The sequence below is a fragment of the Sapajus apella genome, unplaced genomic scaffold, assembly GCF_009761245.1.
Source record: "Sapajus apella isolate SASKATOON/1434 unplaced genomic scaffold, GSC_monkey_1.0 scaffold30, whole genome shotgun sequence".
In the NCBI taxonomy this organism is placed as follows: domain Eukaryota; kingdom Metazoa; phylum Chordata; class Mammalia; order Primates; family Cebidae; genus Sapajus; species Sapajus apella.
Window position 1 is genome coordinate 20,063,462 of NW_022436970.1, and position 15,964 is coordinate 20,079,425.

Below are 15,964 nucleotides of genomic sequence, written 5' to 3' on the forward strand. Positions count from 1 at the left end.
CACCAGGCTCTGTTCCACAGTATTTACTGAGAGAAACTCAGAGGCAGGCGCAGCAGCTGTTGCTCCTCTCCTTAGCCTGTCTCAATTACTTGCTGCGCTCTGGAGCAACAGGCAAGGGTTTTGTGGTGCCAGACATCAGACTCTAGGGAAGTGTCTGACCTTTAGGCTGTGGGACTTTGAAGTGTTAAAACTGGAGAAGACTCAGCTCCTCCATGCCTCTGAGCGGTGTTTACAGGTGCGGTTGCGCAGTCCTGCGACCTGGCCTGCCAGATCTCCTGCCTTCTTCTAATATCAGTAACCGTTCATGGTTGGGGTAATAGCTTCCCTTTCCCCTGATCAGGCGTGCGTTCCCACCACACAGCCAGGATGTGGTTGACTTCCATGGAGCTCTGCAGGAGAAGCTAACTCTTAGCTCTCAGTGGTACAGAATTCCTAGTATGGATACACTGTAAATGTATAACCCATTTCTCTATTCATGGACATTTAGTTTTCAAATTTTGCCTAGTGTTTAGCTGTTCTAAAATTGATTTAATGACTTGTGGATCATCTAGAAATTGAGCTTCTGAACTTTCAAGGGTGTGTGTATATTTTAAACTTGAAGGATACTATCAAATGTTTTTCAAAAGCTTTTGCTAACTTACACTGTTAGCACAGGTATATCATTTTCCCTTACCATTATGTAATATGATCAAACTTGTTAAATTTTGCCAGTCTTTCACCGTAAGTTTTAATTTGCATTTCCTTGGTCTTCAGAGACATTGATCGCTGTGTAATGATTACATAACTATCTGTGTTTCTCCAATTAGGAATGGCTTCTTCATATTTTTTAGTTTTTTGAGATTTTCATTAAAAACTTAATCAATGGAACCCATTTTGGAATCCTTATTAATCATCAGTGTTTATGTATGTTGTGTAGTTTTACTCCTTTTCTTTCCTCTGCCTTTTAACTTATTTATGATGCATTATGCTATACAGCAGTATTAAAACTTTCATGAGGCATATTTTCCTACAGATCTTGGTACCATTTGAATTTCGAATTTTCTTTATGAGAGCTCTTTCTAAGCTTATAAAAATGTGTTTTTCTATCATTTTTATAATTTGGTTTCCTTGTGTTATAATTTTTTAATCCAAATGATTTTTTTATGGTGTAGGACAATAAGTAACTTATTTTTTCCTGTAAAATAAGTAGTCGAATGGATACCATTTATTATATAACTCATCATTTCCTAATTGATCTGAAATGACATCTGTATTTCTTATATAAATGGATCTTTGTGCTGTCTGTTCCGTTCTAGTGATGTATGTGATTCAACACTCCCAATGACATGCATCTGTTTGCTAAACATCGTTGATAACATGCTCCCTTTTAGGCAGAGGAATCTGAGGTTCTTTATTCTTGTAGCTTTTAACCAATTTTAAATTTAAGCAGCACAAATGTTCAGTAATCTAAAATTATCAGACTCTTTCCTTATGGGTTCCTTAGTGAGAACATAAGTTATAAAGGAGTATATATCTTAGGCTGTCTTACATAAATTGTGAAACAAGCTCTGAGTTTATATATTGGAGCACATTCTTCCAACCTACAGTGAGCTTTAAAGCAGCATATATGGAGTCTTATATTCCCTGCTACTGTGAACATTTGTTTGTCTTTTTTTTAGGATTTATTTTTGCCTAGAGAATTTATAAATTATAAATAATGCTGGTAAATAAATGTGATAACTTCTTGAGTTTAATTTACATAAAGATTTTCTTCGGATTATTCTATATCCATTTTGGAATCATGTTACAAAGATATAGTAGAAACCCCCTTTCAACTGAACTTTTACATAAATATGTATGCTATTGTATAGAGTAATTCTTTTTGTGGATGTGAGTTTTGAAAGTATACTATATAAACAGGCCAAAAAAAAAGTGATTGCATACCTGTCTAATTAACTTTGCACTCACAATATACATCTCACACGCCCTCATGCATACACTGTAACTGGGAATCTATTTTTACTCAGCTGAATTGAAGTTGCTTTTCATATATAATAGGAAAAGTGCTGATAATGACTCAGATAGTTGAACTTATTTGCATTTAATAAAAAATCTAGTAGGAGGAAGAAAAAAATAACAAGTACTTATTGTATTCTCTGAACATATTTAATATTATTTACCTGAGTCTTCATGATAGCATCCTGAGGTACATGTTGTATTACTATAAAGCAACCAAAAACGAAAGTGTTCCGTAGTCAAAAAATTGGGGAAGCAAAATATTAAGCAAAACTAAATATATGTCTTTAAATAGAACTTTAAAAATTTGTGTTTCAATTTACATTGTGGGTTTTTGGTGTTTTTGTTTTTATAATTTTCATTTTCTGCTAAGTACACACTGTGAGTTTCTAAAAGGAAAATGCAGCCTGCTGTATTGCTTGCACTTTCCTCAGCATGGATCTCCCCACACTTGTACTTACGGTTTTTCTTAACACCTCTTAGCATCTTCACAAATAATACTTTTTGGAAAGGGTTTTATAAACTTTTATACACGCATTTTATGTGTTTTCCGTTCATTTTGTTGTATTTATGATCTTTTGACTTGCAGTATTGTATAGCATTCATGTAGTCAAATTTATCTATATTTGACTTTATGATTTCAGCTTTTATTATACTTAGTAGTTAGTGTATGTTTGAATAAAAGGCAGAGTTTTTCCTTTCTAAAAAAGTATTTCCAGAAGAGGAATTTATATATTTCTCTTGTTGTAAATAAGCTAGAAAAATTGGAGTAAAAAGCAGTAGAGTAATTGGTTATGATGTAGAGTTCATGATGTACTCTTGGAGTACAAATGGAAAAACTGTCATAATGTTATGTGATTGGGCACATGTAGCTGGAGATAGAATTTCTAGTGACAGCATCATTTTTGCAGTCAGAATATGCTGTATCTCAAACTGAAGGAGGGACTGACAATATTGTGCTCTAGGAAACTGTTAGAAGATCCCACAGATGACTCTAGTGATGATGGACACATGCATATGAAGAGCTTGAATAGTTTATAAACATGAGTTGTAAAACCAGTAGTTCCAAAGTAATGTATTATTTTAAAATAATAGGTTAACTTCAATATGTATTCAATATTTCAAATCAACAAAACATATATACTGTATACGTGGTCACTTCCTTATATTTTATAGATTCAAGTTAACTCTCCCTCCAGTTCCCCACCCTACCCCCATTTTTTGACCCTTTTAGAAAAATTATGATTAATTTTATATTCAAGGCCATACTTTTAGATTCCTACTCTACTTAAGTATATATGACTTATATTCAATTAAGTCTTTTTTTAGCTTCATAATTCTTTTTAAAACAGTTATGTGTTATCTATCCAGAATTTATTGTGGAGCCTCTTTAATTTATCACAGAAGAATTCAAACCACTATGTAGTGACCTGCATTACCTAAACCATATTTTAACCCCCTGGAATGAATTGCCACTCTCATTCTGAATACCACCCTCAGTTTCCCACTTTGAAGATTAGAGTTTCATTAAGTAGAATAATTTTAAGAATCCAGTGTTTCACTGACATTAGTTTTTCTTGTCTTTGGCTGTATGTTTAGTTCCCCCTCCCCTTATTTTTAAATTAAAAATAATGAATGGGTAAGCTTTCCTGTGACACAGTTACAACACTGCAGGTGTTCTGAACTCCCCACTGTATCCAGTCCCGTGTATCCAGTCCCCTATATCCAGTCCCCTGGATTCAGAGAGTCACTGTTAACTAGTGTGGATCTCATAGACCTGGTGCTGTCCATACTTCTATGTATAATTGTAATATGTATGTGCTATGTGTATGTATAATTACTATACACACGTCTATGTATAGTTGACTTTTTGTAGTGTATATTATGAATGTGTATATGTACACACACATCTAATTGCCTTTAGTACATATTGTTTTACATGCAGCTTTTCTCAATCTGTGGCAGATACTTTCTGCCAATATATCTTGTTACATGTATGTTTATGTATGTATTCATGTATAACGATAAGTCTATGTAGAAAGTTACTGCTGCATCACATTTCATGATGTAGATCATTCCCTCCCTATAGATGATTGTTAACAACGCTTACTATAATAATATTAGAATGTTGCCTACCTATTTTATAGAGCTATTTACCCATCACTCTCAAAAAGTTCTCAAAACAATCTTGTTAGAATTTAATTGTAATTGTGTTAACTGTATAGATTATTTTAGCAGCAAGCAATATATTTAACATTAAGCCAACCCATACAGATATGTGATATTTTTCTCTCTTTAGCAAATGCTCCCTTATTTATTATTGAGTTTTTACATGTCTCATAATTCAACTGTGTTGTGTGTTTTTTTTAAAGAAGTATTTTTTTTTTATATTGTGTAAGGGAGTTTGAGTGCACATATCCACAAAAGAAACAACGTGCCACCACACTCAATTCAATTTTCCGTTCTTTTAGCCCTTCAGCTAAACTACTATTGTTTTTATGAATCTTTGTAAGACTTACTAAGTCATTTCTGAATCCATCCATGGCACACAAAAATTATGCATTCTGAAATAGTGAGCAATCACTCCATGTTGTCAAGTGGTTCCCCCAAAATCACCTAGGAAATGGGAATTCTTTCTTTTTGGAACAGCATGGAAAACATAGACAAGTGAAATGAGGGCATAAACGAAAGGTGGGTGCAGGAATGAGAAGGCTCTTCGGGCGGTGGGTGCAGGAGCTTTCTGTTGCCTGGAGTCTCTTTCCCATGCCTGATGTCCTAACAGGACTGGTTGTTGCCAGTATTTCAAGACAATCATTAATTTTTCACAAACGCAAATTGGGGCAGTGAGGCAGATGTGTGGATTTTCCTGGGAAAAATGGGAATTAATATTTATTTAGGATTTCTGAGTGCTGGGCACTCTCCTGGATACTTATAACATCTGTGTCATGCTCTCTGCTGTTTGGTTTATCAGTTAGATAATATTATTAACAAATATTAATAAATACATAGAAATTACCCAGGTGTGTCATAGTGATATTAATTTGTTATTGATCCAGTTCTCTCTAGTACTATAGTTAACTCAAGTTTTTTTGCTATACCAACTGACAACCAGTATTCTGTGAGTGATTCTGTTGATTTTGGATGGGCAGCTGTGATGATCTGGGAGGAAAAGAGCTATGCAGAATGATGAGGTCTACTGGCAAAAATGTCTTGCTACCTGGTTCATTGTGATGGGTTGGCAGGTGAATACACAGACAAGCATAATAGAATAGAAAGTCCAGAATCCACTTGAAATAATTGAAATACTGACAATGGTGGCATTTCAAGTTAGTGGGGAAAATCTGACTTTAACAAATGTTATTGAGAGAACTGAGTAGCAGTCTGGATCCACTTTTAACTCACTATAGGTTGATTTTGAAACAAATCTAGTACTTAATGTGACATAATGCAACTCTGCAAGTACTGGAACCAAGTATGGATCAGTTGTTTTCTAGCCTCCAAGTAAGGAAGCCATAGAACAAAAGAGCAAAATTATATACATTTGCGTTTCACAACCCACCGGAAGCAAAGTCAAAAGAAAAAAATGAAACTCAAGAAAAAAGTTTGCAACTTCTGTCTCAAAGAGCCAATCTCCTTAATTTATAAGAGAATGACCAACCACCATCGAGGAAAAAAAAGAGCAAAAATGTGAATGAACAGTACATAAAAAAGAAAATATACATTGCTTTTCCATATTTGAAAAGATACTTAACCTCATTGATTACAAGAGAAATGCAGGTTACAACTTAAAAATTAAAACACCAATGAGATACCATTTTTTACCCAAAATTTGGTAGCACCCTACCTTGACAAGCATGTACAGAAACAGGCTTTCAGGCATGGTTAGTGGAGGTGTAAATTGCTGCAATTCCTCTGAAGGACAATATGGCAGAATTTAACAGAATTCAAATGTGTATGCCCATTGACATTTGAAGCAGTTGCACCTGTCATCATGTGATTGTCAAGGCATCCTAAGAAATGGAAAACATTCTGCAAGGTGATTCACTGGAACCTTGTTTATCCTAGCAGATGATTGGAAACATCCTAAATGCCCATCAGTAGAGAATTAGACAGATAGAATAGGCTATATCCACATGAAATACTATGCAGCTGTTAAAAAGGAAAAAGGAAGGTAAGGGTGGGAGTACAGGCATGTAGCAGGATTCAGGGTGCCCTTTGGTGTTCGATAGGGTGAGGCCCCACGCTGTGTTCTTCCATGGAATAGCGAGATGCCAGCATGTGTGGTACCCCTGCATTTATCCAAGGGGAGTGCTAAGAAAGGAATACAAGGTGTATCTGTTGCTTGAAACGATTGAGAAGTTAGGGACTGTACCTAGCTGGTCATCTGGGACACAGGTGGAGACAGTGGTTGAGGAAAACGTGTCTTGTCCATTTTTGGATGCTCTGATATTTAAAATATGAGCATGCATGTTGGTTCAACAACTTCAGTGGTGCCTTTTAATTTTAATAACCAAAATAAATACCAATTTTTTTAAAGCTTTTGTGTCCATAGGCCATAAGTTAGTGTGCAGTACCGACTAATTTTATGGAATTGTAGAAATACTTGTGGTGTTCTAGTTATTATTTTAACATACATTGCCTTTGAACAGAATAAGACATTTCCTTTATTATGTGTTTTTTAAGAAGCCCTAAAAAGCATAGGTCCCATCTTGGTCCCTTTTGCTAATTGGTCACCTTGTGCTTTAAACTTTATACCTTGAAGCTGCTCCAGACTTTCAACATGTTATATTCCAGAATTTAATTGGAAATGCACGCTTAGAATGCCTTTTCCATGAAAGCGATGCATGCTGTTTCTAGTCTGCATGAGTCCTGCAGGAATCCCAGTGAGGAGTATGAGGCTTCGCGCTGGGGAATCTAGCTTTCCTTCCAGCAGGCTCCCCACTCAGAGTGTGAGGAAAATCTTCCACCTGTGAGGGTCAGGAGAAGTTCTTCCTCAGCGGAAAGCCTGGTGGCATGTTCTGTCACCTGGAGCTGGAGCTGTAGAATGGAGTCGAGAAAGGACAGAGCAGAGCTTGGCATTTTGACGAAAGCTGCACATTCCGTCGCTTTTGTTTGTGTTGCGCTGACTTGGCGCAGTGGGCTGGAGCTGTGCAGGGTGTGTGGCTCACCTTCCCCTCTGCCACTTCCCACCCACCTTTAGAACTGGAGCCCAGGAATAGCCTTTAACAACTCTGAATTCATAGGTGAAGATTTTGCATTTATGTGCACGTACCTTCTCTAAAGAAAAAGATAACATGTAGATAGATTGCATTCTGTCCTTTGGTAGTTTGATGTACCGAATTCATTTTTTAGTTAAGGAAAAGAGACCTCTGAGAGTTGAGGTACTTTGCTGAGATCACAGAGCCGTTCTGTGGGTGCTGAAATTCCCATGTGGGGAATGTACCTGGGCTGCCTGACTTCACACCCAGGGATGTTTCTTCTGCATCCACCAGGGTCGTCTGCTGCCAGGAAGAAGAGGAAGAGGATGGGGATGGGACAGGTCCTAGTGTTGGAAACTGCATTGGGGGTCACAGTTCTTAGCGAATCCCCTGGGAAACTGCTCAGTCGTTGCTTGTTTCACTTTCTCCTTCATCAGAGATGTGCACCAGGGTCTCTGTTTTCCTAGTTCATCTCAGGTGGGAAAACTGTGACGTGAGTTCTTCCTAGCATTCTTCTTTTTAAAGTATACATATAACCCTTTGCATTTTTCTAAGAATTTTTACTTCTCATAAATTTTCTTGAAAGAAAAATTTCTTTACTCTCCCACAGGGAAACACCAAGTTACATATAGATGATGACAAGAATATGCTTCTTGGCTTGTGATAGAAAGTCCTGGGTGGCAGAAGAGGGAAATTCAGAGATAAAATAAGGTCTAGGGATATTTCCAAAGGAGCAGCGGGAGGCCAGGAGGAGTTGCCCTGGCTCAGGAATAGGCCAGGTGTCCTTAGTTTACTTCCTCTTATTCACTCAAGATATCTGCTGTGCAGTGATTAGTAAGGAGGGCTCAAATCAGGTGTGTGTATGTGTGTGCATGCGTGTGTGTGCTGATACGGTGGGGTTTTATGCAGCACTGGTTTGAGGAAGGAGATTAGTAGCATGTGATAGTTAGCAGTAGTGGCATGTGAGGCAAAACTCTGAAATTTGAATGACTTAAAAATGTATTGCTCACTGAGGTAAAGGCCCACGGATGCTGAGAACCTCTTCTCCGTCTTGGTAACTTTGAGAGTTGAGCTCCCAAAGTGGCAGGAAGAAGGGTGACAATGGCACGAGAGTTCTTTTTTATTTGTGAGTTTTAGTGGAGAGATAGATCATATATTTTACAAGTGACCCATTGAAATTGCTACCTTCTTTGGTTTTTAATATATTACCAGAATTGTGCAACCATTGCCATAAGCAATCGTAGATTTTTATTACCCAAAAAGACCCCGTACACATTAACACTCACTCTCCATTTCTCAAAATGCATCCCATTTCCTTCTTATCTGCATGTGTTTATGCTTCTGGTATGTGTATGTTTAAAACATACAATTACAAATATACATAGCTACATGTATTATGTAATAGAACATTTAAAAAAAAGTGTGTATATACACATCCTGTACACAAACGTATGCACATATTCGTATAAGAATATATGTGTGGAATGGTCCTTAATGCCTTTTAAAATCTCAAGTTCCAAACCACATCTTTCTTGATTTATTTTATAGTTTCAAATAAAGGAAGCTTCCCACCTTTTTAAATTCTCTCTCCCCTCCCTTTGTCCCCATCTGCGTCTTACCTATTTCAGTAATAGTTCCCAGTTGTTAGATTCTACATGCTGTTTAGTTACTGAGAGATACAGGCTTATTTTTGTCCTAAACACAGCTTTCTTGAAAACAAAATATTCTATTTTCAAAGTTATTTTTTTCTTCCTTCCCTGAATGTTAGGATTCATTGCTTATATTGTTTCCCTTATGTTCATCATACATTGAAATGTATTTATTTTGGCAATTTTAATTTCTTCACATGATTGGTGATTGTCTTTGATGATGCTTCATGCCTAGCATTTTACGTAAGGAGCTAATATTGGCAGCACCAACGGATCTACATTCCTGATGAACAGTCCTCGTTAAGCACAGTGGAGCTTTTTGTTTTCTCTCCCCAGTGTCAGTAAACAATGGTGAATTTAGGAGGTGTCTGTAACGCTCTAGAAAACAAATTCGAGGTCTGCAGAATTAAGGGAGTAATTTGGAACAGTTTATCCAGCCTGAAGAATTTAAAAAAAACAATTGTTCCTTTTAACTGTCATAAAAGTGGACATTTGTGTCCGTCACCTTCAGATGTTTTCCTGTGTTATTTCTGACACCCAGAGCTGTTACTCTAAGGATGATTATAAATTTTAAAGACTCTACAGTCCTACCCTTTGCTTAGAATCTGCTGGTATCTCTTAGATGTAGATATTAAAGGGAAAGCTGGCTGTGGTATTCTTGAAAACATACCAACATTCTGGCCTCAAAAACAGAAAACCTAGGTTAGGATTCTACCTTAACCACTCACCAGCCGTGCAGCGTTTGTTGCCAGGTTATCACTGTGATATTTACCACCTCTGCGAATTACATAACAATCTCAACCTCAGAGGGTCATGCTTGGCTTCGAAGTCACCGGGTCAGTGGAGGTACCTGGCATGCTTAGGTGCTTACTCGGTTTTTCCCTCTTACGGTGATTGTTAGTTCACAATAGGGAATTTATATATAAAGCAAGTTTGGCAATTCAGTAGTGACATGAAAGAAATAAGCTTGTGTGCATACATTCACTGTTTTGCATGTATTTAGTCTAAGATCTCAGGAAAATTTAACACCCAGATAGACAGAGCCTTTATCCAAAGCAGGTTGAAAATAGCTGGGAAAATATCTGTTATTCTAATTAATCTCTTTTTTTTTTATTTTTCAAAAAGGTGTTACTGTTATTTTAATTTAGAATATATATTTTTAACATATAAAACTTCGTAGTTGACAAATAAGGATAAGTGGGCATTGCAGTATATCCACATTAATATTTTGATGCATCTCTAGTCTTTTTCCTAGGCATAGAGGGATTTGATTTGTTCAATTTAATTATATTGACTAGATTTAGTTGTGCATGTACATTTGATGACAAGCCCTGCCTGGAGATGGGAGGGCAGTAGTAGGAACTTTTCCAAAGGAATATCTGGATCCAGATACGAGACTGCTCCCAGAATATGAGATCCCCACTCATGAGGAACGTGTCTGTGTTTTAGCTTTGTCCAGAGTCAGTAGGAGAGGACATCCCTGTACCCTCTGACTGGGGAATACCATTCTTCGTGCCATTTGCATTAATCCTGCCTCACCTGGACGGTACTTCCTGTACTCCTCTTGTCAAGAGTGGATAGATACCATATTTACTGAGCCTTTGAATTTCTAACGACATCAGTGCCTTTGTGTGTGAGAGGTAACAGTCATTTTCACCTCCTTGACCAACATTTCCCAAGGTATATTTCCTGAAAAATAAACATGGTATAATTGAATATTATACACAAAAGCAATTCTAATTAGAAGCATTCAGGCAATGTAGACAAACATAAAGTTTCCTCCTAGAGTCTTTAACATCCTGAGGTGCACTGTGAGGTGTGTTGGCTAACTACCATTTCCTGATCTCATTCGATCATGGAAATCTTTCTTCTAAGAACATCTTGTAGGATTTTGTTCTTCAGCAATACCTTTGGGAAATGGTGATAAACATATGCTGTATTTTCTTCTGGCACTTAATTTTGGTCTGTAGGAAATCTGAGGCCAGTTTGTTTCTTTTTTTCTTTCTTTCTAGATAACCCCTCAACACCTGCTAGAATTTGTGTAGGGCTCTTTTTATTACTGTTCTAAAAATGACAAAGACAAAAGGAAAACAGCTCTGCCTGTGTATTCGGAAAGGGTCTAGCCATGCAGTCTCTGTGGCAGAGGAACTGGCGGATTTGAAAGAGCAAGCACAACAGTTTGCCTCAGGAAGCAGCACCCCATTCCCAGTTTGCTGATTATTTCAGGCCTTGCATTTCTAATTCTGCTGGAAAACACTGGGAAAGGAGCCCACTTCTGATTTCAGTGGCAACATGGCATGGAATATATGGGCTCTCCATTGTATTTTTCATCTCATCACTCTTAAGAGCCCGGATCATCACAGAAGGCTCCATGGGATTAGCATGTTGTCCAAACATTGGAGTTGAGCCTGGGAACCGTTTCTAGCTCCAATTCCATCTTCAAACTATTTTAGCATTTACTTAAAAGCACCCTGCTTGACAGAACTTAAGAGCCAAAGTGTCTCTGTTCCCCAGATGCTCTAAATTTAGTGGAGGTGAAGCACGTTCATTTTTGTACCACTCCTCAGTGACTATAGGTGTGTTCTCAGGGATCAGCAAACACCTTCACTGCCCTCAAGTGGTACCAGAATAATTTGATATTAAAATAATAGTACTTGGGATTTGGTATTTCTGTTTCTTCATAGAAATGAAGGTAACAAAACAACTTAAAACTTCATACCAGGATTGTAAAAGCTACCAGCCTGATAGGGCCGATATATTACCTAAGCTAATTATTATATGAGTACAGTACTCAAAATAGTACCGAACACATAGAGACAGTGTTATCTAATGTCGTTATTTGTGATATAAGGTTATTGGTTTGACCTGAGTTAGATTTACTTTTCTGTCTTACTTGGTAGGTCAAACTGTGCAGAAAATATCCGCAAACACATTCTGCATACTGGCAAACATGAAGGAGTCAAGATGTACAACTGTCCCAAGTGTGACTACGGGACCAATGTCCCTGTGGAGTTCCGGAACCATCTGAAGGAACAGCATCCTGACATTGAAAACCCGGACCTCGCTTACCTGCATGCTGGTAAGGGACAGAAACTGTTAAAGTACTCGTTCGTTTTTACCAGGATTTCGTGTAATCATAACAGTTACGATGCTATTTGTACATTACCATGATTTATTGAAATGGACTAGAGTGTGTGATAGTATCTGTTACAAGACTTATAAAAAGTACATTCCAGTTTTATCCCACTCATCTATGAAAACAGGACTTTTCAACTGTATTTTATCAAAAAGGCAAATCTGACAAAGTTGTCATCCTAGGACTATAAAGTTAATAAGAGTAAATGTTTAAAGCATAGTTGACCTGAAATGAGAGTAGTTGTGAAATCTTCATATTTTGACTAATTGCTAAAATATTTTTCTCAAAAATGCTTGTGATTTGAAATGTTATGCCCTATTTCTTTACACCGTCATCTTCCAGTGAATGCCTGGATAGAAGGTGACCTGCGACCCCGGAGAGTGTCAGGCATCCTGGGTGGTCAGGGTGCTGCATGTTTCCCAGAAATTGGGAGGGAGCTGGCCCTGGGTTTGGGGAGAGCTGGTGATGGCAGTGGCCGCTAAGAGGATTCTTGCCTCTTGGATGGCAAGCCAGGTGCTCTGGAAGGTGTCAGCGATGTGGCTGCAACTGCAGAGTAAAGCAGATCCTTTCCTCCAGCCTGACATTTTGTTTAATTAGCAAGTATTTGTTGAGTGCTGAATTCTCACTGTGCAGAGCCGCAAAATGATGGATTATGGGTAAGAGGACCTATTTGAGGAGGTGCTTCCCCTGAAGTAAATTTGGAGAAGTGTTCCAAGATTTAGCCCAAGCAGCATTGAGTTGGAATAAGGCCCATCGATGATGGTTATGCTTTAAGCAGATGTTTTGGGACCTATTAGAGCTACTGCTTTTAAACCTTACTTCTCCGTGATTGGCCGTATAAACTCAAGCAGGCTGACCTCATCAAGCCTCAGGTTTCCCATCTGTAAATCTGTGTGGTAGTACCGACTTAGTAGGGTCTCTGTGAAAATTTAAAAAGATAAAGGCTACGAAGCTGTTCGAACATTGTATGCCTATCTGTGCGATATGAAGGGGCAGTTAGCAGTGGTGGGGATGGTGGGGATCATGATATAAATCACACCAGAAATGTGAGTCTCCATCTGCAAAATGCTTAAGCTGTGTTTGCTCACAAAATACCTGCATTAAAAGAAATTGAACTTGAGTAATTTAAGTTAGACTAATTTTCTTAATACATTTGACAGTATGTAGATATAAGCTTCTTAATGTTCTTTCGTATTTCTCAGTTGATGTTCATATGATTGACTTTTTAAAGTCACGTCGAGTGTGCGATTTAGTAATTTTTCTGCTATCCAGGGCTGTATTTGGCAAACAAACAAAAACAGAGGTCTCTGCTCATTCCCTTTTGGTGAGATTGTCACTGAAAAGGTTTTGAAACTAGATGGTTTATCAGCTTTAGTTCATAAAAACAGATAAGGTCGAGTTGAAATATCTCTGGCCATAAGTGCCTATGGGTTCTTTATAAATTTGGACCCATAACTTTACAGGTACTAAAAACACCACCTGTGAAAATGCCACTCCTAGCAATGGCCAGGGCACAGGGTCTAAATCCATGGTGGGCATCAGCAAAGTGTCCCCCCTAAAGTGGGCTTGCCCTGACTCCTTTCCAGGTGCAAGATTGACATATTCCAGGTACACATGAAAAGCAAATTGTTCCCTAAAGTGCAGTGAGTAAATAAGAGAAAAATAAAAACATTACATAAAAAAAAGACCGCAAATACTGTGATTTGGTTGAGATAACATACATTTTGGTTGAGATAATATTTGGGAATTCATATATTAAAGTAAAGTATTTTATTTTTTATTTGAAAACACTTCTGTAGAAAGAGGTTTGTGTGCAAAGGTGCTGTACCGTTGGTGTCTCTACATTGTATATAACTGCAGTGTAAGTGATGTAATTCATGCAAATAACACAAAACTGGAGTTCCATGGAGACCCTGATTCAAGTCTTGATGTAAAGATGGGTGTCTCTGGACACCTCTGAGCTTCAGATTCCTTATCGGCAAGTCTAGGAGTTTGAATGAACTATCCCTTGTCCTTGTGCTTCTGTAGGCATGACCTTCAGGGGAGGATGGGCGGCAAGTCTAGGAGTTTGAATGAACTATCCCTTGTCCTTGTGCTTCTGTAGGCATGACCTTCAGGGGAGGATGGGCGGCAACTTAAGCTTTATCATTCTCTTGACATCTGGCTCTGAAAACTGCATTGTAACTCGGTGGGTCTCAGCTTTCCTCCTGAGGTGGGGATGGTGCTGCCTACCACACAGAATGTGTAAACTGTTTGACGTGATCATCTTTAGCATAAATGGTTGCTCAGTTGTTTTTTTTCCCCTCCTCTCTAGCAGAAGTTGATGATTCATTGTATTTTTTTCTCAATCCTTTTTGGCAACCAGTAAAATGATTTTTGTGTCTTTTTCTATTTCATATTCCAGAGCAGGAAAGACTATATGTGAGTTCTAATTTTAGTTTAGTTAGATGAGAAGCACAAGACAAAAGTGGTTTCTTTATTTTTTTAACCATGGATTATTTGTAAATGTAATATTCTATTTCCAGGTAGTTTGAGACTTTCTATTTATTTTTTAAAAACTATTGAAATAATAATACAAACCTATTTCTAGCTTAAATTTACTGTTTTTACAGAACATAATCTGAATTACTTAAATCCTTTAAAATTTGTGTAGATGTTCTTATGCCCAGCAAATGGTGAGTTTTGGTAAATTTGTGAGACACGTTAGAAAAGAATACTTGGCACCAATGGCATTTGGTGCATAGGCTGTGTTCCCTGTATGTCCGTTACAGTGTTTAGTTTGTGCACTGTGTTGTTCAGATTGTCTGTATTCTTAGTACTTTTTAAAATGCCGGTTCTGTCAGCTGTTAAGAGGAGTATGTTAAAGTTTCCTACTATAATTGTGGATTTGTCTTTTTAAATTCCGTTATTTTTGGCCTTCCATATGTTGAATATATATCACTTGGTACTCAGAGGTTAGGGCTGTTTTAGACACACATACACTCATAATTGTGAAGTATTTCTTAGTAGCAATATCTCTTGCCATAATTCTTCATTTCATATTGATATACCTACACCAGTTTCCTTATAAGCAGCTTATAGTTACATTTTATCTGCTGGAGCAGTATTTAGTATTTTACATCAACTATTTAGTCTTTTACTTCAGTATTTGTACTTAATGTAATTATTGGTGTGTTCATCATAGTCAAAACCCCAAACTACCCTAATGTCCCTCAAGCAGAATGTACAAAGGTTGTATATTTACATAATAGAATACTCATAATAGAATACTCATTCTCAGTGAGAATGAATGAACTACAAATACAAGCAACAATATGAAATAAGTCTCACAGTCCTGTCATTGGATGATCAAAGCCGGTCACCAAGGGGTACATTTTATATGATTGCATTTATATTGAATATAAAAACAGGTAAAACTATGATGTTAGAAGTCAGAGTTTATTTTCCCTTGTGGGCACCAGTCACTGAATGAGGTACAGTGGTGCTAATAAGATCCTGCTTCTTAATCCCAGTATTGAGACATAGTTGTGTTCAATTTGAGAAATTCATCAAACTCTCTTCTATCAGTTATTCTTTTCTATATATACTTTTTAAAAAACACCTTTCTCCACATCCAGATTTCTGAAGAGGTTCATTTAGGCCCAATCTAGATCTAATTTGATGAGATTTTACAGTCACATTAATCTTCACAAAATTGACATCAAACTAAAAATAGGTTTCTGTCATTGCACAATTTTTCTTCTTTTTAGTAAAATCTATTTCTTTCCAAATATTAGCTTGATTTGATCTCTTCAGTTTTAACATTATATTTCTTTCATGTCTCCCATCCATAAATAAGCTTGATACTCATTCACTACATTTGGACAAAGAATTAAATACATGTCTGTGTTTGCAACACCCGTGGCCTTCAATCTGACCACACACAGCTCACCTCAGCAGGGATAGCTCAGAATGCTTTAAACATAACCCCAGAGAAAGGGGAGTGA

General features: G+C 37.3%; 1 protein-coding gene across 4 annotated transcripts in view; it reads left to right on the forward strand.

The window, feature by feature from the left end:
- ZNF407 (zinc finger protein 407) overlaps positions 1-15,964 on the forward strand; it is a 469,977-nt gene that overhangs the window by 310,781 nt on the left and 143,232 nt on the right. For 2 of the 4 annotated variants that reach the window (XM_032293888.1, XM_032293889.1), the window contains exon 8: positions 11,743-11,921. In XM_032293888.1, coding sequence (XP_032149779.1) covers positions 11,743-11,921 — 179 coding nt within the window. Of the gene's footprint in view, positions 1-11,742; positions 11,922-13,250; positions 13,661-15,964 lie in introns of those variants that run through there. The other 2 variants (XM_032293890.1, XM_032293891.1) reach the window with 2 other exon arrangements.